This window comes from Saccopteryx bilineata, chromosome 11, assembly GCF_036850765.1.
Source record: "Saccopteryx bilineata isolate mSacBil1 chromosome 11, mSacBil1_pri_phased_curated, whole genome shotgun sequence".
NCBI classification, from domain to species: Eukaryota; Metazoa; Chordata; class Mammalia; order Chiroptera; family Emballonuridae; genus Saccopteryx; species Saccopteryx bilineata.
In genome coordinates this window covers 43914294-43940490 of record NC_089500.1, presented here as the reverse complement: position 1 = coordinate 43940490, position 26197 = coordinate 43914294, and the positions used below count along the sequence as shown (strand labels likewise).

Below are 26197 nucleotides of genomic sequence, written 5' to 3'. Positions count from 1 at the left end.
TCTTCCCTGAGGAACCCTTCCTCCCAAAAGGAATGCTTTTCAGGGTGATGTAAAGGTGACACATTACCTACTACAGAAGCCTGGATCAGACCATCTCTAATCTGATGGCAGCTCGGTGAAGGTCATCTGCTCTCTGGCCAAATAAACTACTTGCTATGAAAACCTTGCCCGTCTTCCAAGACTCAGTTCAAATGCTCTATCATTTATAACATTTGTTATTCTGTTCCCCCAACTAGAATGCCCTGCCTGACAAAAGACTTTGAGTTAAAAGACCTGAATGTGGGTCTTGACTCTTCCTCTTACTAAGAGTGATCTTGGGCTAGCCAGTGATCCTCCAGATATCCTCAGTTTCTTCCTCTGTAAAATTGGATTAACAACTATGCTTACTTTTCAGGATGCCTGTCGAAAGAGAAAGAACTAGTATGAATTGATTGCAGGCTCCTTGAGGGCAAGAACTGTGTTTTGCCATCTGCAGTATAGCCAGGACTCTTTTACTTTACTGAGTCACCAAATCCCCAGGCTTTCCTGGGTTCAGATGAGAGGGTAGGATGGGTTGGGGATTCAGAGGCTAGTGCAGGTCAGAATTGAATTTTCAGGCCGTTTCTGGGTTGATAATCAATGGCCAACTATGGCCAAACTGGTTTTCCTGTGTTGGACTATGTCTCTTATTTTCAGTCTTTGGAAATATTTGCTTTGGCAAGAAAACTTAAAAGAAAAGCAAACAAACAAAAAAAACCCTCACTGATTCAAGCTTGCCTTTGGGATATTTAAGTGAAGCCTTAAAATTTTTTCTTTATCTTATGACAGTCCCTAAGGTCACAGAAGAACTCAAATTACTGTCTTTCACTAAGTTCATACATAAGAACTGTTTGCTATGGACACAGTGTAGAATACAAAAGTAGGTCAAAGGAATAAACTACGGAAATCAGTCTACAAACTGTAAAGTGATGTGTAAATGTTAGTAGTTTCTATCCCTGTCTTATGCATAGTTGATGGGAAGAAGGGTGAGTATGTTTTAAAAATTACAATGCAAAGCATACTATAGTAAAGACAAGGAAAGAATGTTATAGGGAGTCCATTTTTTAGCTGACCTTTGGTGGGTCAGTTAATGCTTACCAGGTGGACAAGAGGAAAACTGGAAATAAGGGAAACGTTACCTAATGGTTACTAAAAAACCCTTTTACTTATTAAGGCTGGATTTTATGGTATCTAAGTGATCTCAGTAAAGCTATTTTAAAATGACATTCTAGTTTACAAGAAACTAAAGAAAAAGACTTATCTAATTTTTGCATAGTACTTCTATTGCTAGGACCCTGCTGATCTTGCTTTGATCTCACAGGACAGCCTTTAAGATAGGTGTGATGCCGTTTTTCTTGTATTATAGATGTGGGTATTAGCACTCAGATTTGTCCCAAGGTCACATAGCTAGCTAATAAATGGCAGACAGGGTGCTGGGGCCACTCTCTTCTGGTTTCTGTGCTCTATCCAAATTCAGTATATTGCTATCAGTTTATTCATATTTAGCAAACTAAGTTGAATGTGTGTTCAGCAAATGTTCCACTTGGCCAGTAAGGCACTTCATTCAAGGCATGTTCCTAGCTTTACCGTGGTTTCCTTTAAGCCAGTGATAAATCAGGGGTGGAATTAGCCTGCTGGCCTCACCCATTGTTCAGTTGCCGCACTGTGAATATCCCACTGCAGGCAGTGTCCTTTCCCGTCCACTTTTATACTTTTATTTTCATCTTTTGACTTGGATTATTTTTCAGACTGGGGTGCTGGAGCTCAGCAATATCTAATACTCACTAGTAGTGTGAGCTTGATGAGTCTCTTAAACTGCAGACTACTTTATCTGTAAGGTGAGGACTAGCTGAGCCCATCTGCAGGTGTGCCTGGTGCTCACACAAATTATTCTTTGTTATGTGGATATGTTCACCCCAAGTTGGCTGTAAAACAGAGTTCTAGAGATTTCCATTAATGGAAGTCAGCCCAGACCAGCCTCCAACCCAAATGGCCTGTCATATTGTTTGGTCCCCTCACTGGAGCATGAGCTGGGTATGTCTCTAGGTTCTGCCGTGGTTTAATGCATGCAGGACAGCAGCAGAGGTGAGGTGTCCCAGCCCTGTGCTTCACCTGTGGTGGGATGGCTGAGTGCAGGCCAAAAGTTGAGGACAGTCAGTTGTACTAAGAAAGAAACTGAGCCATGATCTGATAGCTGCTTAGAGATGCACTTAAAAAGATGTGAATGACCTGACCAGGTGGTAGTACAGTGGATAGAGCATCGGCCTGGGATGCTGAGGATCCGGGTTTGAAACCCAAGGTTACTGGCTTGAGTATGGGATCATAGACATGACCCCATGGTCACTGACTTGAGCAAGGGGTCACTCGCTCTGCTGAAGCCCCTTGGTCAAGGCACATATGAGAAAGCAATTGATGAATAAGGTACTGCAATAAAGAATTGATGCTTCTCATCTTTCTCTCTTCCTGTCTCTCGCACATACTTGTTTAAATATATATATTCAATATATTTCATATAATTATATATATGGTACTTATTTCTACAAGTGGACAAGTTTATATAGAAAGAGGAACATGTAGGATTATAAGCCCATATCTGGCGCATTGTCAAAATCTGAAGATATGGCCTGACTAGGCGGTGGCGTAGTGGATAGAGCGTCGGACTGGGATGTAGAGGACCCAGGTTCGAGACCCCGAGCTCGCCAGCTTGAGCGCAGTCTCATCTGGTTTGAGCAAGGCTCACCAGTTTGAGCCCAAGCTTGTTGGCTCGAGCAAGGGGTCACTCGGTCTGCTGTAGCCCCCCAGTCAAGGCACATATAAGAAACCAATCAATGAACAACTAAGGAACTGCAATAAAGAATTGATGTTTCTCATCTCTCTCCCTTCCTGTCTGTCTGTCCCTCTCTTTGACTCTCTCTGTCTCTGCCACAATTTAAAAAAAAAAATCTGAAGATATGTCTTGTGTACAAACTGAGCTGGAGTTTGAACAGTACAGCTGCTGGGGGGGGGTATAGGATGGAGAATGCTTATTTTGGTGCTCAAAATCTCTTCTCATTATAGGTTTTGTCACTGGTGAGCCATGTGACCTCAGATAATCTCTGACCCTTAATTTCCTTACCTATAAAATGTTGCAATACTACTCCATAGGGGTCTGAGAGATAAAATTAGGCAAGAAATGAGGGAGAAATCACATAACTTTGTGCCTTACTAAATGTTATTGGCATTCAGTAAGCATTTGAATATGAGTTATTTAGTACTTTATTCAGCAGGATTTTCTAAAGGCCGCCGGGAGTACAGGATTCAGATGCTGATGTTCACAGCTCCCCCACATGATACTTTCACGTAGCTCCCTATTAGAGTCTATTTAGCAGTTGCTAAAGTTGCTCATATACAGCAGATGTAGCCTTTCCTAAGCTATTATCATTATTGGAAGAAGCTCTCCTGTCCTGTCATATACCCAGTAATTAAACTCTGGACCGTGTTGTGAAATATCTACCTGACCTAACCTTTAGAAGTAGAGATGATCTAGCCTGCAACTACTGCATTCTGAGAAAAAGCACAAACAACCAGCAGGTATCATTTTTGAACTTCTTAGATAACCCATTTGAACTACTTCAACTCATGAGTTTTGTTGATTTCTGATTCAGTGAGAACTAGGAATTTTCCCTTGAGGATTTTATGGTCTTGTGAAGGGAGTCACGACAAAGCGAGAAAATACTCTTGCGACCTCGCCCCAGATGTACACCTTGTAATTCTCATAAATGTAACTTCTGCTTGATCCTAGGGCAGGAGCTGGCAAAGTATGGCCTGGCCAGTGGCCGTCATTATGAATAAAGTTTGCTTGGGACATGCCCACGCTCATCATTTACCAATTATCCATGGTTCCTGTTGAGCTACAACAGGCAGACTTGAATATTTACCATAGACACCCTGCAGCCCACAAGCCGACAGTATTCAATATGTGACTCTCTAAGGAAAAGTTTATCCTGCCCTAGGACAGGGATGACACTCACCAGAGCTCTGGACACAGAACACCTGCTGACTGGAGCCGTGAGGGTGGGTGCTGTGGACACTGGCCAAGTGCTGCCTGGGCTGGCCTGCCTCTGCCCTGGGACAGCTCACCTGGTGGGAGAGGGGGCACCTGGACCGGAACCAGGAGAAAGGAGTCAGAGTTACGTTTAGTGAAGGCAAGGAGTCTTAGGAAAGGCTTGTAATTGGGAGGATGTTCTAAGATGGGTGGGACTGGAACCTGTGGAGAAAGCAGTGGCTAGAGACCCAGGTGGATACAGTTAACGGCAGGGCAGGTCGAACCCAAAGCCAACTGTGGAGGTTAGTCAAGCTTTCTTTTTGAAAAGCCTATTTAAGAGTCACTGCACTTACATGTGTTTGCGGGTACACAGCTCCACAGGTTTGTCTGTAGGAGGAACTAAAAGCCCAGGGACCTGGATCTAATAAATCAGTGCTGGTTAAATCTGAGAAATGGGATGGGGGATGGAGAAATAAGGAGTTTGCAGTGTTATTTCATATACAACTAACTGTGCTGTTTAAACACAGGCAAACCTCAGAGATAGTACAGGTTCGGTTTCAGACCACCACAATAAAGCGAGTCATAATCTTTTTGCTGGTGGGGGGTCTTATCTTCAATTTGTAAAATGCAACATGTTGAAGCACAGTAAAGCCAAGTGCAATAAAACAAGATATGCCTGTATTTATGCTAAAAGGGTATTGATTCTGTAATTAAAATGAAACCAGTAATTTACTTTTAACATTTTAGGAATTGGCAACATTTTCAAATGCTTATTAAATAAGGTAGTTCTTAGGATTATGAATAGCTCACAAAGAAAGCTCAGTGACCGCCAGATGAACTATAAAGAGTTATTATTATTGGATCTCCAGGTAGAGCTTTAACAAGACCTGTTATTAGAGACTCTGGGTATGTCGAGTGACACTCGGACCCATAGTCTTTGATCCTGTGTGAACTGTGACTCTTCTGTTTAACGTCAGAAGAATACCTAATAACTGCTCTCTGCAGTCCAGGCCACCAGGCTTTTCTCTTACATGGTGGTAAAGGGCATCTGGACTCATGTTTTACTTTGTGGTAAATACACATAACATAAAATTAACCGTTTTTAAGTGTGTGCTTCAGGGATAAGACGTATGTCACATTTTTGCACAACCATCACCAACATTCATCTCCAGAACTGGACTCACATTTGATCAGGTGCCCCTTTGGCTCGGCAGGCCTCAAACATAGGTGGGGCATACTACTTCCTTCCCCAAGTAAATATTACTTTATTGACATGAAATCCTCACCAAGTGTTCTTGTAACATAGGAAAGGCCGCTGGCAGCTAGACACCTTACTCTTATCAAGTGCTCTGCTTAGAAGGGAAGTGAGTGGCCTGCTCACGAGCCCTTGACTGCACGGTGTGCCCTTGGTCTTGTCAGTCAGTGCTGCCCTGACAGCCCAGGGTCTTCAGGCGCATCTGTCCTCTTTGTCAATGAGGTCCTGATGGCCCACCATGCTGTGGTGGTTTGGAGACCAAAAATCTAATCGCTGAGATGCCAGCTGGGTTCTGGGTGGGCTGCAGAGATGAGGATAGCCCAGCCAGTGGTCCCCTGAGGAATGGCCCTCAGTGCGGTCTGAGAAGTAAGAGCTCCTGCTCCTGAATCAGCCAGGGCCTGGGTAGGGTCTGCCTCTGCGTTTCTTAGATGTAGCCTCAGATGAGTCACTTTACCTGTACAGCCCTCAGTTTCCTCTTCTGTAAAATGGTGTTATTTTAGTAGCAGCCTCACAGACCTGAGGCTTAAGGAGCTAATAAAGGCATACTTAGCTGGGCACTGGGCTGTGCCTGGGTGGGTCAGGAAGACATACGGGAGGTGAAGCTAGCAGACTGCTCGACAGGTGCAGCAGGGGGTGTATGTATGGAGTGGAGGGGAGGGATGCCAGAGCGACAGAAACTGGGCAGAGACAGTCAGGTCCCCCACGGAAAGGAAGAGTGGGAGATGCGTGTGCAGCAGAGCCAGGGGAGGCTTCTGACACTTGTCTCACAGGCCGCGGGAAGGGGGAGTATAGGTTTCTGAGCATCAAAAAACCTTGCAGCTGTGGCTCGGGAAGAGCCAAGTGGCAGCCGTGCCTGCGGGCCATCGCCGAGGTCTGACTGGAAGGTGCAGAGATGGAGAAAGCCATCGCCGAGGTCTGACTGGAAGGTGCAGAATGGAGAAAGACATCGCCGAGGTCTGACTGGAAGGTGCAGAGATGGAGAAAGCCATCGCCGAGGTCTGACTGGAAGGTGCAGAGATGGAGAAAGCCATCGCCGAGGTCTGGCTGGAAGGTGCAGAGGTGGAGAAAGCCATCGCCGAGGTCTGACTGGAAGGTGCAGAATGGAGAAAGCCATCGCCGAGGTCTGACTGGAAGGTGCAGAGATGGAGAAAGCCATCGCCGAGGTCTGACTGGAAGGGGCAGAGGTGGAGAAAGCCATCGCCGAGGTCTGACTGGAAGGGGCAGAGGTGGAGAAAGCCATCGCCGAGGTCTGACTGGAAGGGGCAGAGGTGGAGAAAGCCATCGCCGAGGTCTGACTGGAAGGTGCAGAGATGGAGCAAGAATGGCTATGGGTTCAGCAGGGAAGGAGTTTGGGGAGGAAGAGGCGCAGGAGGCTGGGATAGGGACCCTCCCTCGGAGACCGGTCGGGAAGGTGCCTAGGCTTCCAACCCCGAAGAACAGAGATTGGCAATGGCCAAGACTTCAGAGGAAAGCTTAGTTTCTTTTCGAGCACTTGGGGTTGTCAGGCAGTAGTTGGAAGTGGGGGAGAGGATGGGAGTGGTCTGAGAGGAAGAATGAAGTTGGAGCCGCATTTGTAGGCAGGAGCAGGTGAAGGGACCAGCAGAAAGATGATGTTGAAAATGTGGAAAAGAGGGTCAGGTGGTGTAGGGTTGTGAAGGAAGGCCAGGGACACTACGCCAGTAGGGCCTGGGGGTGATGGAGAGCAGCTCTCATATTTTAGCTGGAGGTGAGAAGAGGGAAATGAAGTTAGAGATTTGAGATGGGAAAGAGACCACCCTCTGCCCAAGGCAGCTGTATGAGTGCGAGCACACATGTGTGTGCCTTGCACAAGGTAGAGTGTGGGAGGACTGTAATATTAGAGTGAAGACCTTAATCTTTTTTTTTTCCAAAGAAACCTTAAACACTAATTCAAATAATATAGGCATTCCCATTTTCTTTTTTTTTAATTGTAATTTTTTTATTAGTTTTAATGGGGTGACATTGATAAAACAGGGTACATATGTTCAGAGAAAACATCTCCAGATTATTTTGACATTTGATTATGTCCTGGACTGAATCCTGGTTCTGCCACTCATGAACGAGTTGTTTAGCCTCACTGTGCTTCGTCTATTCATCTGTAAAATGGATATAATAAAAGCACTTCCCTCATCAGCTGATTGTGAGGATGCATCAGGTTACTATAAGAGAGCAGTTCAGACTGTGCCTAGCACACGGGAAGTGGCTTATAAATACTTATAAGCCCACTGGCTTCAGGCTGCTGCTCTAAGCAGGATGATTTGGGGAAGCAAACCTAAGAACATTGAGCCAAACTCAGTTTTCCTAAGCCCAAAGAAACCTTGGATATTTTCTTTTCCCGAGGTCTCTGGAACCTCTTTGTGAGGTCCCAGACATTAATAAGTCCTTGCATTTGATTGCGTGGTGCTTTAAAGTTTACTTCCAAGTACATTTCCTCTCATCTATCAGATGGGTGAAAACTTTGCTTTGGAATAAATGATGTAGATTTTGAAAGATGATCTTTGTGAATACAAGCCAAGCAGCACTGGGTCGTCTTTATTTTCTTTTATTGCACTGAGAGCTGACAAAGGGGAACTTAAACTCCAGACACCCATCCTGCGAGTCAGGCCAGAGTCATGACTGTGGTTTGTTGACTGGATTTCTGCTACTCGGATGACGTGCAGAGTGCCCCCGCCCTCACCTTGCCAAGGCCCAGGCTTGCTGGCCCTATTGGTCTGTTGAGAATTCTGTGAGGTCTAGGCAGGGGTTCTTTCTACTTAAATTACATGTCAATATCAGCATCACTGTCTCCTTGGTCAGCTTTTTTGCCTTTTCAAACTTCAGTAGGTGGGTAATGACCTTTTAGTTGAAAACCCAGAACCTTGAAAAGAACAATACTTTCCCTAGAATTGCTAGGTTTATGGAAATAATGTGATTTTTTTTTTGCATAAACATAGTGATGAGGCCAAATATATGTTGATGGAGAGTGTTTTGACCTTAGCTGATGGGCACACAATGCAATGAGGAGTTCACATGCTATTAAGATGTATAACTGAAACCTATGTGTTCCTGTGGACCAGTGTCAACCCATTAAACTTAATTTCTAAACAAAATAACTTTTAAAAAGCGGTTGAAATTTTGCACCTCTTGCCAAAGGTTTGGAATGTGATATTCTTGAATCCTTACCACTTTCTCATTTATATAATTGCTCTTTCTTGTGGCCTAAACATAATGAAGCAAGATAGGGGTAAGTCATAATTTCTGTTTTAAAATATCAATAATGAAGTCAGAGCTCAATCATATTGACTCCGTAGGTCCCCCCCACACATATCCACCCCAGCCTCCTGTTTGTTTTTTCTTTCATGTTTTTAGGGCTTCAGGGCCTTTTGTGGGATTTGTAGCTCAACGCTGGGGACCAGCACAGACTAACTTGGCTCCTTACATACGTGTTGGTCCTGTGCCGTTGCCACTGGAGAAAATTCACTCCAGTGAATTCAGATTGTTTAAAATGGCATTCCCACCACGTGTCTTGGGAGCCTAGTTACTTCTCTGTACCCTCTGTTTCCTAGGGGACATATGACTGCTGGATTGTGCAAGCCTGGTGCCCTGGCCAGCTTCACAGAGCTTGGTGGCCACACTGACATGATGATTCACACTGAACCCTCTTCCCTTCTGAATATCTGACAAGCCCTGTGACTTTCACGTGAGGAATATGAGTGGCTCTTGAGAAATGTTTACATAAAGTTTTTAAAAAATTTTTTAAGATGGATGAGGTGATTTTCCTTAGCACATTCCTTACTGTTTACTTATCTTGAGGACAAGGTGTTCATTCTTGCTGCTGCTTCTTACCTGGGTTTATTGATGTTTATTGATGTTTATGGTTCAGTCATGATGTACTGCTATAAATTAGCCTAAATACGTATGGAAATGTTCTTTCATTGTTCCTTCTTCAGATGTGAAAACATAGTACCCTGGTGATCACAAACTTGCATGCTGTCTTGCTTTCTTTTCTCAATTCTGGTTCTTAGTATTCTTACAGGGAACTAGAGCTTTCTCTTATGAACAAATAAACTGCCAGGAAGTAGAAATCGTGGAAAAAAGTAGTGTGTTAACTACTTCACTGACTACTAGACAAGGCCTTTGGAGTATTTGGTCTATTTTAATTAATATTTTTCAAAATATTAAACTAACCAGTGCCTCTTGTTGTTACCTCGTTTATCAAGCGACATTAGAAGGTTCTGTAATGGTGCTTGAGTGGGTGCTTTTTGCTGTTGAAATTTGTTTTACCCTCCAGGCCCTGGTGAACCGAGTTTTGTGTTGACTTCCTGTAGGTGTTTTCACAGTCCTGTGTTTGGTATGGAGAGTGTGGAATTGCATTTGGAGATAAGAGGTACAACTGTGAATATTCTGGGCCACCTAAACCGTTGCCAAAGGATGGGTATGACTTGGTGCAGGTAAGTTGGTTACCTTAGGTATTGGGAAACATAAAATGCTAATCAAAGGCCCTCTGCAGTTATACCTTAAATATTAGTGTGGGGTGGGGGTTGAGGAGAAACACCAATAGGCTTAATCTTATCCCAAACTTACATGGGGCTAACTTTTTTCCCACTAGCAGGTCACTATTTAGGAACTGACTTTGGTTCCCTCTTTGCAGCTTCTTCAAAATATATTAGAAGTTAGCTTTTTTTTCATTCCTAGATTTCAGGACTTGAATGGACTAGGATGCTAAGTGGCGGTGACTCCTTTGTCTTCTGTTCATTTTAGTGATTCCTTTGTTTTCCACGAGAGCCTGTGAACTTGGGCTTCTCCCAGTATCTGTTGTCTCTCTTACCATCCCTGGCACATAGCAATATTAGCAGAGGGTTAGGAAACCAATGTGGAAAAACTGGCTTAGAGGCTTAAGTAATCTAAAACCCAGCTGACAGAGCAGCGGGTCTCTGAGAGGTCCTTGCTTCTTTCATTAGAATTATTCAAGGCACTGACTTTCCTTGGAGTAACTAATGGAAATATGCAGTAAATAGCATTGTGGTTAAACTTAAAAAACCCAAGAAAAGGTAAAATGATTGGTTCAATACGAAAAAAAATTGAAATGTCTCTACTTTTGTGAATCCTTAGTTTAGGATTGTAATTCGATGGCCTTTTTAAAAGAATTCTGCAGGAACTTTGCAAATAAATGTCTTATCCTTGTGTACTAAAGGGTTATGTGGATGGAGTTGTCTTGTTTCATTGAGGACTGTTTGTTCTTGTCTAGCTGTCTGATATCCATGCTTTCTCACCCTAAAGGAACTCTGTCCAGGATTCCTCTTTGACGATGTCAGCCTTTGTTGTGATGTTCAGCAGCTTCGTACACTGAAAGGCAACCTGCAGGTGCCTCTGCAGTTGCTGTCCAGGTAGGCTGACCACCGGGCAAATGGGAAAAATGGGGTTCAGGTACAGCAGGTCCTTTTAATAATATCATTTCGTTCCACATCACTCCATTAACACACTGCTGAGATGGCTGTAGGGACATCTGTTTCGGTCATTTGCTGTGTGGTAAAATTATTTTCATTCATGTGGTTTTACTTAAAGTCATAGAGCCTAACAATAACACTAAGTGAGGCCTTACTGTACTTATTAACAAGTAACATTCTGGTTTCCTTTAAAAAGTTTTTGTTTTATTTTAAGATAGTAATCTTATGACTTCTCAGAAATAATGAGTAATTTCTGATAGAGTAATAATGATCTGACTGAGTTTCTTCCTAGTTACATTCAGGGTGGCCCTTGGTTTCCCTCTGAGGTGTGTCTTCATCCCCAGAGGGCACCTGCGCTGTGGGCCGGGTCCGTTCAGACTTGTGCCTCTGCGCCGTGTGTGGTTCTGCTCAGGTCTGTGGCCCGGACCCTCACCTGTAGAGTCCTTTCGTCGCCTGCCTGTGCTCACCCTCGTTTGCACGTGGTTCTCTCTGCCTGTGATGAAGTGATATGTGCTAGAGTCCCGGTCCTCAGTCGAGCTAGCCTTTGGGAACTGGTAACAAGATTGTTCTGGCATAGTTGGCTGGTTGTGTCAATGTAGTTAGCTGTCCAGCTGTTCCCTATGACCAGTGCAGTGGAAAGGGTTACATAATAAGTGTTCTTATCTAAGCTTATGTTGCAGTTCTCAAATGTGCAAAAGAGCAAGTTGGTGGTGGTCTTTAGAACAGCACATTGTGATACCTTTTTCAGTTTTTTACACTTAAGCACCCTGATAAAGGTGGATGGAAAGGACATATGACGCGGGGGAAATGCTTCTCTGGGCAGACAGTACTGTGGGTGTTATCACTGCAGGGAACTGGGCCCAAGTCGGCGTGCACTGAGGAATCCCTGCTTCTTCCCAGAGGTTTAAATTGTCGGTATAGAGGAGAAAACAATCCCTCGATTGTCCTGTCAGGACAACATGCAGTATAATAACAGGTCAAAAGTTAAGAATCTAACCGGGCCAGCATATCCTGTGGAAGGCTAGTGGGTGTTGATGGGGCCAGATTGAAGCTGTCATTCACCTAATTACATTTCGTTGCCACCTGCTCTAAGTGAGGTGTTATGCATGTGGAAAGATAATCAAACTTTCTCCATGTTATCAGAGGCACTAAAGTTTTATCCATAATAGCAAATGATGGGAAGCTAATATATGAAGTGTCATGCAGCTGTCAAATTGATGACTGTGGAGATTAAATATAGTAACATAGAAGGAGGTTTGTAATTCATGGAAAGGGGTAGAAAGCTGTGCACCCCAAGAGTGATTTTTGTTATAAATGGTATAATTGTCATTCCTGTGTTTGTCACACTATAAAGCACAAGACCCCTGAAAGAGAGTCAGTGAGTGTGTCTGGTCCTTCACTACCCCAGAGGCTTTAAAGGTTGGGACCACACCTTCCTTGTTCTCTGTCCTGACTGGTTGCCTCTACTGGGTCAGAGCAACCTTGATCATTTGTGTTGCAAGGACACAAGTCTAATGAAGCAGTGGTGTTTGCAGATAGCTCTGAACCAAAAAGGAGAGAGAGAGTTCTTTGCCACATAACTAGTCAACATTAGGAGCTCAGACTTTGAACCCGAAGGACAGCAGACAGCTGTGCTTCTCCCGAAACCCGTGTGCTGCTTAAATGCGTGCTGCTGGAGACTACCACTGCTGTTCTTTTTATCCTTCCAAGTCAGAGGAAACCCTCTTGTGTACAGAGGGCCTCGGGATCGTCTGGGGCTTGGAGAGAGCCCTTCAGTAGGCTGTAGGATGAGCATGTGCTGTCTAAACCTCATCCTCCTCCCTTTTCTTCTTAATCAGAGTTATCACCATGATGCTTCTAAATCCCTTTAGCTTCAAGTCAAAACATTTCTCTGAATTATAAAGTGAAAAATTCAGAGAGGCATTTTTTCTTTTTGAAATTACATCTGGACAACATAAATGTAGTAATTAGGACCATTTTCAGAGAGGTGTTTTTATTTTAATGTAACATTTTTGGTTTAGAATTGCTGGGTTTCATATGTCCTCAGGGTAACTAATTCATCATTTTACAGTAAGTTTTAAATATGCTTTGTCTATTTTAAATCATCTTATTTGTTTATTCATTATTATTATTATTATTATTATTTTATTTAAGTGAGAGGCAGAGAGGCAGACTCCTGCATGCGTCCTGACCGGGATCCACCCGGCAAGCTCCCTACCTGGCGATGCTTTGCCCATCTGGGGCCACTACTCTGTTGCTTGGCAACCAAGCTATTTTAGCACCTGAAGCAAAGCCATGGAGCCATCCTCAGCATCTAGGGCCAACTCACTTGAACCATAAGAGCCCCAGCAGCTGGGTGGGGAGGAGAGTAAAAGGGGAAGTGTGCCTGCCTGGGAATCAAACCTGGGACTTCCAGACGCTGGGGCGATGCTCTATCACTGAGCCAACAGGCTGGGGCTAAATCGTCTTTATGTTGGTCCTATTATCTGTGACATCATACAAAATATACTTACTTTTTCTTTAGATGTCCATCCTGTTTTTATAACCTAATGAACCTATTTTGTGAGCTGACATGTAGCCCTCGACAAAGTCAGTTTCTGAACGTTACGGCAACTGAAGATTATGTTGATCCTATTACGAACCAGACAAAAACAAATGTAAAAGAATTACAGTACTATGTAGGAGAGAGTTTTGCCAATGGTAAGTAAACTTTTAATTATTCCTCTTTTACAGTCGTACAAAGACAGTGGATCCTTTTTTGTTGACCTGTCAACTGTGTGAAAGTGACAATTTCTAGTTCCATTGGCCATGAAATGTGAGGTGGTGCTTTGCTTGTATCATCCTATGACTTGAACTACAACCTATAAAACAATCTCCTTAAAGAGGATATTTCCTCTAACTCTTTCCTCCTATAAGCTCCCACATGGGAATTTTTAGTATGTGCAAGTCTACTTCTGTACATTTTGGAAACCTGTGGAACTGTGGCTTATTGGACATGAATTGTATAACTTCAGGAATTACTACAAGACTGAGAGAAGGGGTGGAAGGGTAGAACTAGTTGGCAGAGGAGAGGAGATATTGACTGTGAAGAGAAAGAAGGAAAATTGACGGGAATGGGAACCCCAACAACTAGAAATAATAGGACAATCTGAAGAAGACCATATAATGTTTGTTGAAAATCATTGAAATGAAAGAATTCTGAAAGTGTAAGATACTAGGGAAAAAGAATGAACAGATTAGAAATAGAACCAACTGGATCTATTAATAAGAAATAGTCATTTAAATAGAGTAAAAGATAAGCAGCAGATCAGACACAGCAAAATAAAGACTGTGTCCCAAAAAACCCTGGCTGGATAGCTTGGTTGGTGAGGGCATTGTCCCAATACTCCAAGGTTGCATGTTCAATCCCTGGTCAGGGCACATACAAGAATTAGCCAATGAATGCGTAAATAAGTGGAACAACAAATCAATGTTTCTTTCTCTTCCTCCCTCCCTCCTTTTTGCTCACTTTCTTTCCCTCCCTTATCTCCCTTTCCCTTGCTCCCTCTCTCTCTCCCTTAAATTAAAAATTTTAAGAAAAATATGCCCAAGAATAATATATAAAATAAGAGAATAAGAATTCAACAAAATTAATGATTGGAAGGGCCACACACGACTTTAATTATAATGATCAATTAAAAATGTAACAGTCCTGGCTGTGTAGCTCAGTTGGTTAGGGTGTTTTCCCAGGATGTCACGATTGCAGCTTTGATCCCTATGCAGGGCACATATAAGAATCAATCAAGTGGAACAACAAATCAGTATCTTTCTCTCTTTCTTTCTCTCTCCCTCCCTCTCTCTCTCTCCTTCCCTTCTCTCTCTGAAATCAGTAAATAAATTTTAAAAAATTTACGTAACAAAAAAATTTAATAGGAAAAAGGTCCCATTCACACAGGCAACAGAAAGTAAGATACCTAGGAATAAATTTGCCAAAAGATGTGACATAAAAGACACTGTGCTGACCAGAGAAGATACCATTCTGTCTAGAAGCAGAAACAGGCATGTGAAAAGTTGATACAGTGTAACAGGAATATTGTTACAAATCATTTAGGGAAAGGTGGACTAGTTGAAAACTGGAATGAGAAAATTGATTACTCTATTCATCTAACTTTTATTTTTGTATATTATACTAAAATGAATAGATTAAAAAACCTAATTTTGGAAATTTTAAAAGTAAATATAGAGTATCTTCATGACTTTAATGTGAGGAGAAAAGGTTCTAGATGAAAAAGGAAAGGCAGAAACTGTAAGTGAAAAGGCTCATAGGTATAAATGATCAGTATAAGAGCAATCAGTGAACTGTAGATTTGAACAATAGGCTACCACTTGATAATATGATTGTCACAAGTTATAAAGTGGGTCAATTCCAAATATTGGTGAGGATATAGAGCAACAAAAATGCCAATACCTTGGTGCAAGTGTTTGAAAACCATTTAAAAAACAATTTTGCAATTCCTGGCAAAGTTGAGAATAAGTGTTCCCTAATCACAGAAATTCCTTATAGATGCTGGCCTTAGCGGAACTCTTAGTTCATGTAAACAGGAAGAGCTGTATAGGAATGTTTGCTATAGCATTTCTGTGATCATGAAAAATTGAAGATATTAAGAAAATGAGAAAACAAGCACAGACTTTGAGAAAATATTTGCAAAAGATGTATTTCATAAAGGACTATTATATGAAGAACTTGAAACTCAGTAAGAAAGAGAGCAACCCAAATGAAAAATGGGCAAAAGACCTGAACAGCCACCTTACCAAAGAAGATAAATGAATAGCAAATAAGCATATGAAAAATGCTCAGCACCATATGTCATTAGGGAATTCCAAATTAAAATAAGAATGAGATGCAACTACATACTTAGCCAAATGCAGAACACTGGCAACAAGGGTATAGCTTAGTGGTAGAGCATTTGACTGCAAAACACTGACAACACCAAGTGCTGGCAAGCACGAGGAGCCACAGAGATCTCTCATACAGTGCTGGTGGGAATGCAAAGGAGTACAGCCACTGTGGAAAACAATTATTTTAGTCCTTTCCTAGAAAACTAAAAATACTCTTACATATGATTTAGCAATCATGTGCCTTGGTATTTATCTAGAAGAGTTGAAAACTTATGTCCATACAAAAAAACCTGCACATAGATGTTTATCGAAGCTATATTCATAATTGCCAAAACTTGGAAGTAGTAACCAAGATATTCTTTAGTAGGTGAATGGGTAAACTGTGGTATATCCAGACAATGGAATATTATTCAACATGAAAAGGAAATGAGCTCTCAATCTGTGAAGCCTGGTGGAGCCTTAGATGCATATTACTGGAAGAAGGAGGTCAATCTGAAAATGCTACATACTGTACGATTCCAACTATATGGCACTCTGAAAAAGTCGAAACTATGGGGACAGTAAAAAAGATGAGTGTTTGCCAGGGGCTGGGGGAGAGAGGAATGAAAGGAGGAGCACCGGGGATCTTTAGGGCACTGAAACGATTGTTTGATGCTATAATGGTGGATATGTATAATTATACCTTTGCCAAAGCTCATAGAATATACAACACCTGGAGTGAACCTGAATGCCAGCTATGGACTTTGGGTGATAATGATGTGTCAGGATAGGTGTATCAGTCATAACAAATGTCAGCTATGGACTTTGGGTGATAATGATGTGTCAGGATAGGTGTATCAATCATAACAAATGGCAGCTATGGACTTTGGGTGATAATGATGTGTCAGGATAGGTGTATCAGTCATAACAAATGTCAGCTATGGACTTTGGGTGATAATGATGTGTCAGGATAGGTGTATCAATCATAACAAATGTCAGCTATGGACTTTGGGTGATAATGATGTGTCAGGATAGGTGTATCAGTCATAACAAATGTCAGCTATGGACTTTGGGTGATAATGATGTGTCAGGATAGGTGTATCAATCATAACAAATGTTCCACTTTGGTACTGTTGATAGTAAGGAGGTTGTACTTGTGTGAAGGCAGGGATTATATAGGAACACTTACTTTCTGCTCAATTTTACTGCTCTAAAAAGAACTTTTTTTATTTTTTGACAGAGACAGAGAGAGAGTCAGAGAGTGAGATAGATAGGGATGGACAGACAGGAAGGAAGAGAGATGAGAAGCATCAATTCCTCGTTGTGGCACTTTAGTTGTTCATTGACTGCTTTTTCATATGTGCCTTGACTGGGGGGCTACAGCAGACAGAGTGACCCCTTGCTCAAGCCACTGACCTTGGGTTCAAGCTGGTGAGCCTTGCTCAAACCAGGTGAGCCCGCTCTCAAGCTGGTGACCTTGGGGTCTGGAACCTAGGTCCTCCTCGTCCCAGTTCGATGCTCTACCCACTGCTCCACCACCTGGTCAGGCTAAAAAGGTTTATTTTTAAAACAACTAATAAAAAATTCAGACACTAAATGCTAGTTAAGAGAATGGATAATATATTGGAGTAAAGTTATAGTCTATAGTGGAATACTTAAAACTGTTCAAATATATGAGAGTTGTGGCAGTCATGTGAATGACTCAAAAGTATTGACTGAAAGTAAGTTATAGAATATATAGGTAGTATGTTGTTTATATTAAATAATGCTATGTATTTATGGATATAATTTATAATAAAAGTGCACAAACATGCATTGGAAAGAAACCACAAATTCAGGATATGGTTACTTAAGGAAGGGAGGATGGCCATAAGGAGGGTTGTCAGGGATTCAATTGTATGTCGTCTATTTTTTTTTTTTAATGTTGAGGCAAATGTAAAATAGATTGACACAGTGGGGTGGCAAGTAATTGGGAATTGTATTATTCTCTCATATTTTCTGTGTGCTTGAAATATTTAATAAAATAAAAACTTGAAAACCAAATGGTAAGTTGGAAGATATAATGGAATCACTCAGAAAACAGCATAAAGATCATTAAAGAAATGACATGTGGAGTAAAGTGAGGAGCTCCAGAAAAAGACAAGAGAGAGATTTGGGGAGAGACAGTAAGCAAAAGGATAATGGCTGAACATCTTCCAAAATGAATGAGCAATGAATCCTCAGATTTAGGAAAAGAAAATGAATCTCTAAGCCAGATAAATTAAAAAGAAATAAAATATACAGAAGCCAAGTGTATTTCTATTCACTTGCAATGTACAATCTGAAAGTGAAATTAAGAAACCAATTCTATTTACAATAGTGTCAAAAAGAGTAAAATACTTAGGAATAAATTTAACCAAAGAATGAAAAACTTAATACTTTTTAAAACAAAAATATATATATATATATTATTTAAAGAAATTAAAGAGGATCTTAATAAATGGAAAGACATTCCATATTCTTGGATTAGAAGACTTAATAATATTATTAAGATGGCAGTACTGCCTAAAGTGATCTATATATTCAGTACAGTCCCTATTAGAATCCCAACTAACTTCTATGTAGAAATTGACAGGCTGGTTCTAAAATTCACATGAACTTGCAAGGAACCAAGAATAGGCAAAACAATCCTGAAAAAGAACAATAGGAAATCTCATACTTCCCAATTTTAAATTTTACTCCCAACCAATGCAAATCAAAACAGTTTGGTACTGGAATAAGAATAACACATAGCATAATAAGATAGAATTGAAAGTACAGCAGGCCTTTGAACAACACAGGTTTAAACTGCATGAGTCCACTTAAATATGGATTTTTTTCCAGTTGAACCATGTAGTTTAATTGACCACAGTTCAGTTGACCCTTGCAGTTCAAATACATGTTGTTCAAGGGTCAACTCTGCAGTTGCAAATCCGCATATATGGAGGGCCAGCTCTATGGGATGCACCCTTAACCCCCACATTTTCAAGGGTCAACTGTAAACCCATATATCTGTGGTTGTCTGATTTTTGACAAGGGTGGCAAGACTATTCAATGGGGAAAGAATAGTCTTTCAAGAAATGGTGTTGGGACAACTGGGTGGCTGAATCCAAAAGAATGAAGTTGGACCTTACCTCAAGCCATATATATAAATTAACTTAAAAATGATCAAAGACCAAAATGTAAGAGCTAAAACTAGAAAACTCTTAGGAGAAAACAGATAAATCTTCATGACCTCAGATTTTGCAATGAAATCTTGGACATGACATGGGCAACAAAAGGGAAAGAAAGTAATCTTTTGTGTTTCAAAGGACACCATCAAGAAAAGGCAAGAATATTTGCAAATCATGTAGTTAATAAGGGACTTTGTATCTCGACTATATAAAGAACTCTAACAACTCAATAATAAATAGAAAACAATTAAAAATTGTCAAAGGATCTAAGTAGACATGTCACCAAGGACAAATGGCCAGTAAGCTTATGAAAAGATGCTTGAAATCATTAGTCATCAAGAATATGCAAATTAAAACCACAATGAGATACCACTCCTCACCCACTAGGATGGCTAGGATCAAAGAGTCAGGAACAGTGTGTTGGCGAGGATATGGAGAAGTCACCTTTATACACTATTGTAAAGGTTCACCTTTATACACTATTGATGGGAATGGAAAATTGTGTGGTTACTTTGGGAAACACTCTGGCAGTTCCTGGAACAATTATACAGTACATAGAGTTACCACACGACCCAGCAATTTCCTCACAAACAAAATGAAAACATTTCTACACAAAAACTATACACAAATATTTATAACAACATCATTCATGATAGCCAAAAGTGAGAAAACCCAGATATCCAAGATATCCATCAACTGAGATATAAACTAAATGTGATATATTCATATGACAGAATATTATTTGGCCATAGAAAGGTATGAAGTACTACTGATACATATGACATCATGTTAGGTGAAAGAAGCCAGTCACAAAAGACTACATATTACATGTTTCCATTTATATGAAACGTCCAGAACAGGCAAATTTATAGAGACAGAAGGAGATTAATGGTTGCTTAGGGCTTGAGAGAATGGGGAGATGAGGAAACACTGCTAAAGGGTCCAGGGTTTCCTTTTTTAAGGTGATGAAAGTGTTCTAAAATTGACTGGTAATGGATGCATCTATGTATGAATATTCTAAAACCCAGAATTGCAACTTTAAATAGCTGAATTAGATAGTATGTGAATTATATATTTCAATAAAGCTGTTTTTTTTTTAAAAAGAAACATATCTAAATATAGCTTAGAAAAACTATAAAACTCCAAAGACAAAGATCTTGAAAGCAAGTAGGAAAAAATGCAATCACTTCAAAAGAATGACAATTGGAAATTTTCTTAACAGCCATGATAGAAGCCAGAAGGCAATGTAATAATCCCAGTTTTAAAGAAAATAACTGGCCTGACCTGTGGTGGCGCAGTGGATAAAGCATTGACCTGGAAATGCTGAGGTCGCTGGTTCGAAACCCTGGGCTTGCCTAGTCAAGGCACATATGGGAGTTGATGGTTCCAGCTCCTCCCCCCTTCTCTCTCTCTCTCCTCTCTAAAAATGAATAAATAAAATTTAAAAAACAAAACAAAACAAAACAAAAAAAAAAGAAAATAACTATCACTCTTGCTAAACCGTCTTTCAAGAGTGAGGGTGAAATGCAGTGACTTTATAGATATGTCCTTAAAGTGTAGGAGGAGATCCCCAGAAGTTTCCAACAAGCAGGAGCTAATAAATAAATATTAATATAGGACCCTAATGGGGCCCTACTACTTCCTTATGTGCAAAATGTTATGTGTGCTTGTTTAGTGTGCTGTTTTTATGAGTACTAAAATAAAACCAAAAAAGAGAGTAGTAGTAGGTTCCTTCCCACGTGACCTCTGTCCTAAAACCAGTTCTGCCCTGTAAGTTTCCCTAATTCTCCAGCCATATAGTTTGCTGCTGCAGAGGTTTTCTGGAGCCAGCTTTATTGACTGAAGAGGCACGAAGATGCTTAGCTTCTCCTTCCTCAGCTTTAGTGTGCTCTTCTGTACAGTACGGATAGTACTTCTCCAAGATATTGCGAGCTACATGGGATGACATAAGACTTTCCTGTCTACTTCTTATGTTTGTTACTTGGATCTGACCTAGTAGGTGTGATAAACTGGTTTGGGGGATAATCTCCATTTCCACCTTTACTGTGGCCATTCCTGCCCCTAACTTCTGATTGCAGTGCATATGGATTTCAGAGTTTACATATGAGAAGCCTTTGTAAGATCTCGCCCAGTGAGTTAAAGCAGAATGGTGTTTCGGTCTTTCCCCTTATTCTTCTGCTAGCGATGTACAATGCCTGCAGGGATGTGGAGTTCCCCTCAAGTAACGACAAAGCCCTGGGACTCCTGTGTGGGAAGGATGCCAAAGCCTGCAATGCCACCAACTGGATTGAGTTCATGTTCAATAAGGACAACGGCCAGGCACCTTTCACCATCACACCCATTTTTTCAGGTAGGCATAAAGACTCCCAGGGTTGGTGTATTTATGATGTTTCTTAAAGCCCAAGAGACCTTAAACTGCAATACAAGATCCATTCAGGTAACTAGCTCCTGGATGTCCCTCCAATGAGCTAGGTAACTAGAACTTTTATCTTGTCCCTGGTTAATAGGGTCTGGGAATGGAAATGGAGGAGGAAGAAGAATTTCCTACAGGTAGTGCTACATAATTGAAAGAATAAGTTCCTTTTATAATTTTTTTAAAAAAAGGCAAAAATCATTATGAAAGCCTTTTCAGGAGCTCTTCAATAGTATTAGACTAGCTCCTCAGTGGAAATAAGACACAGTTGAAGTTTTACTTGGAAAATGATGTACTTGAATCTCAGTGAGAAAACCTGTCTGTGCTGAGTTATTGAGGTAACTTAAACTTTTACAGGACTAAGTGACAAAACATCAAGCAGAAACCTCTGGTCCTTTTTCTTCTTTCCAGACATGCTATATATTAAATGTGCTTATCATTGCATTTAAATGTAATTTAATAAACACTTTGTTGTGTTCTTTTAATTGAGATATTCACTCACCACAATGCTTGCTACAGATCTGCCAACCCATGGGATGGAGCCCATGAACAATGCCACCAAGGGTTGTGCCGAGCCTGTGGACGAGTTTACCGAGCCGTGCAGCTGCCAGGACTGCTCCGCCGTGTGTGGCCCCAAGCCCCAGCCGCCACCCCCTCCTGTTCCCTGGAGAATCCTGGGCCTGGACGCCATGTATGTCATAATGTGGGCCACCTACATGGCGTTTCTGCTTATGTTTTTTGGAGCACTTTTTGCCATGTGGTGCTATAGGTAAGACATCCTGTTTGTCCTTCAGAGTAAGAGGAGCAAAATTATCAAGGGTGCATTTCCAGTTTTCACTTGGCAGATCTTGGTTCATTAGAACCAGGAAACAATTATCTGCATTAAAATCATTCCATGAATTGCTTATGTCCTGCAACTAGTAAACAATCAAAGGCCTGTTCAGACATGGAAATATTTGAATTTGGTTTCATTGATTTATTCAAAATGATGAGTGAATTAGAGCATCCTGCAGTAACCACCCATTCCTCTTTATTCTTTAATCTTTTATTATGTCCTTTAATCTATCATGGCCTACAAAATAGAAGCTGAAGTCTTAGTATTGCATTTGGAGTTTCATGTTTGTAGTTCTCAGCTGTGGATGCATATTAGACAAACGAACTATAGAAATGATCCCCGGAAGTATAGTCTTTGTGGATGCATATTAAATAAGATGAGGGACTTAAAAAAATACTAAGAACAGGGTGGGATTTGGTATGTGAGTAGTGTCTTTATTCTTATATCTCCTTGAGATTTGTATGGGTTTATAACTCTGAGGACATACAAAAATCATTTGAGGCCTGACCAGGTGGTGGTGCAGTGGATAGAGCATCGGACTGGGATGCCAAGAACCCAGGTTCGATCTGAGGTCGCCAGCTTGAGCATGGGATCATCTGGTTTGAGCAAAAGCTCACCAGCTTGGACCCAAGGTCGCTGGCTCGAGCAAGGGGTTACTCGGTCTGCTGAAGGCCGGCGGTCAAGGCGCATGTGAGAGGGCAATCAATGAACAATTAAGGTGTTGCAATGCGCAACGAAAAACTAGTGATTGATGCTTCTCATCTCTCCCGTCCTGTCTGTCTGTCCCTGTATATCCCTTTCTCTGACTCTCTCTCTGTCTCTGTAAAAAAAAAAAAAAAAAAAAAAAATCATTTGATTTCCACAGCAATATTCTTTTAAAAAAATTTTTATTGATCTTTAGAAAGACAGGGAGGGAAAGAGAGAGAGAGAGAGACATCTATTTTTTGTTCCACTTATTTATGCATTTATTGGTTGATTCTTCTGGGTGCACAACTGGAGATCGAACCCTCAACCTTGGTGTATGGAGATGACACTCTAACCTACTGAGCTATCTGGCCAGGACCTAGTAACCACCCATTCTTTAAGAAAGTTGTAGGAACCAAATCTGATTCAAATCTATTTAAATGCAATATTAGAATCCTTTTAGATATTTGCATCTTGATTTAGGACGGTGTATTTTATTTAACTTTTTATTTTAAAATAATATTAGACTTACCAAAAAGCTACAAAAATAGCATATAACATATATATGTATGCATGTGTGTGTGTGTATATATATATTGCTTTCTCTGTTACAACTTATATAACCCATAGTATATAATTACTAAAACCATGAAAATGACAGTGGTGTAATATAATCAGCTAAATTATGAACTATATTAAACTTTCACCAGGTTTTCCCCTCATGCCTTTTCCCCAGGATCCCGTAATTGTATTCACTTTCTGTGTTTTATTAGTTTCCTCTAATCTCTGACAAATAGTTCCTCAGTCTTTCTATTTCTCTTATGGCCTTGACACTTTTGATGAGTACTGGTCAGTTATTTTGTAGAGTTTCCCTCAGTTCGGCTTTATCTGATATTTTCTCATCATTAAGTTGAGGTTATAGGTTTTGACCAGTAATATCACAGAAGTGATGTTGCATCTCTCTCAGTATATCCACCCTACCAGGGGGCTCGTGATATCAGTATGTCGCATTACTGGTGATGTTAACCTTGATCACTTGGTTAAGATGGTGTCTTCTAGGTTTCACCACTGTAAAGTTACTATTTCTCTCTTTATAGATGATACGTATCTTAGGGGAGATACATTGAGGCTGTGCTAACACTGTGAATTTAGAGGAAAGATGGTGACAATTAGGAAAGAAGGAAACAGGATGAGGAATTAAGCTTTTAAAGGTGTTATGGGAATATCAGAAGAATGGCATTGTTATGTTGAAATCCACTGATATTACTTACATGCTTTTATTTTTCAGAAAACAGTATTTTGTCTCCGAATACACCCCCATTGATAGCAATATAGCCTTCCCTATAAATGCCAGTGACAAAGGTAGGCACATTTTAATTAAATAAAAGGGTTAGGATTACATTGGCATGGGCATTTATTTCCTCAACAAGTGATCTTGCACTTGTCCTGGGAGAGACACTGGAGACACTGCCAGGACTAAGGACATGGTTGTGATCAAGACTGACAGGTCCTTGCCATTGTGCTCTTTCAATCTAGTCAGGGTGACTGCTCGGAACCAAGTAATTAATAATGGAATGAGAATAGTGATGGGCTGGGCTAGAGCTCTTGGAGGAGCTAAGCTAGCAGGCTGACAGCAGGAATAGCAGGAAAGTTGAGGGGAACTGCTCTGGACAGGGTGCCCAGAGAACTTTGCCTTTCCGAGGCTTGTATGTGAGCATCGGTGCCCTGTGGGTGGGGATGGCGACCATTGTGGGCAGGCAGGAAGGGTGGCTTCCAGACAAGATAGGTGGCTGAGGGAGAGTCGGGGGTGGGGAAACCTCCTGCACATCCTGATGCAGGCAGGACTCCGGCCACTGGAGACTTAAGTAGCTAATGCTCTCCCTGTTCCAACTTTCAGGAATGGCTCGGCTCCTAACCTCCACCCTCTCTCCCTCTCCCGCTCTTCCAGGGGAGGCATCCTGCTGCAACCCGCTGGGGGCAGCATTTGAGGGCTGTTTGAGGCGGCTCTTCACATGGTGGGGCTCCTTCTGTGTCCGAAACCCTGGCTGCGTCCTTTTCTTCTCCCTGGCCTTCATTGCTGCCTGCTCTTCAGGCCTGGTGTTCGTCCAAGTCACGACCAATCCAGTTGACCTCTGGTCAGCCCCCGGCAGCCAGGCTCACCGGGAGAAAGAGTACTTTGACGCCCACTTTGGGCCTTTCTTCCGCACGGAGCAGCTCATCATCCAGGCCCCCCACACCAGCGTACACACCTACGAGCCGTACCCCTCGGGATCCAACGTGCCCTTCGGACCTCCACTGAACATAGACATTTTGCACCAGGTAATCTGTCCTTTGCAGAAATCAGTCCAGGGGACACAGTGGTTTGCTGGCTTTCATATGTTGACCAGTTCTACTGGATGCTTAGTTTGGGGCTGATGTAGTGATATATATATTTTGAAAATCTTAATGGTAAAAGGAAAGTGACTTTTTAAGACAGTGAATAACAGGTGTTGAACTTAATGAAAAATATGCTGTAGGCCCTGGCCGGTTGGCTCAGCGGTGGAGCGTCAGCCTGGCATGCGGGGGACCCGGGTTCGATTCCCGGCCAGGGCACATAGGAGAAGCGCTCATTTGCGTCTCCACCCCCCCCTCCTTCCTCTCTGTCTCTCTCTTCCCCTCCCGCAGCCGGGGCTCCATTGGGGCAAGGATGGCCCGGGCGCTGGGGATGGCTCCTTGGCCTCTGCCCCAGGCGCTAGAGTGGCTCTGGTCACGGTGGAGCGATGCCCCGGAGGGGCAGAGTGTCGCCCCTGGTGGGCGTGCCGGGTGGATCCTGGTCGGGTGCATGCGGGAGTCTGTCTGACTGTCTCTCCCCGTTTCCAGCTTCAGAAAAAAAATACACACACACACACACACACACACACACACAAAATATATATATATATGCTGTAAACTGCTTTTGTATTTACTGCATATGGCTGGTCTTGCTTCTTTCTGTAAGTTGAGATGAGCCCTTCTCAACTATTGAAGCAGACTGTGTTTATAATTTACTTTAGGAATTTATAAATATTTTTCCTTGGTAATTGCAAAGTAATATGCTAGAATCCAAAGGACTGAAGCCTCTGGTGCTATCCTGGTAACCTAGGGAGGACCTACTGGGTCATTGCTGATCTACCTGCAGAAGTGAAGGTGTTGCCTGTGTTGGGTGAGCGGCACATCTGGGGTGAGATCCATCCTGTTCTCCCCCATCACACTTGCCCAGGAGAAAAGTATCTGAATAAACTGCATCTCGCTTCTTTTTTAATATACGGTTACATAACTGCATGGGTTTTCCTTTAAATGTTGGTCTTGCCTACAGAAAGTCTGATGTCTTCAAAAACATCAGAAGGGGCTCCAAGACTTTAATAGAATCTTTTCCCCACCAGTGACAGCTGTAGTTTTTCCCCAACTTGTTGCAGAAGATGCACAGCAGTTCTTTACCTCCTGCAGTGTATTCTCTA

At 41.8% G+C, this 26197-nt stretch overlaps 1 protein-coding gene across 2 annotated transcripts in view; it reads left to right on the top strand.

Annotated features, from left to right (window-relative positions):
• The window catches only part of NPC1 (NPC intracellular cholesterol transporter 1), a 55459-nt gene that overhangs the window by 2402 nt on the left and 26860 nt on the right, over positions 1-26197 (top strand). The window contains exons 2-8 of one of the 2 annotated variants that reach the window (XM_066247523.1): positions 9623-9745; positions 10575-10681; positions 13266-13441; positions 20972-21139; positions 21722-21971; positions 24010-24083; positions 24670-25040. In XM_066247523.1, the coding sequence (XP_066103620.1) occupies positions 9623-9745; positions 10575-10681; positions 13266-13441; positions 20972-21139; positions 21722-21971; positions 24010-24083; positions 24670-25040 (1269 nt within the window). Of the gene's footprint in view, positions 1-9622; positions 9746-10574; positions 10682-13265; positions 13442-20971; positions 21140-21721; positions 21972-24009; positions 24084-24618; positions 25041-26197 lie in introns of both variants that reach the window. The other variant, XM_066247522.1, reaches the window with a different exon arrangement.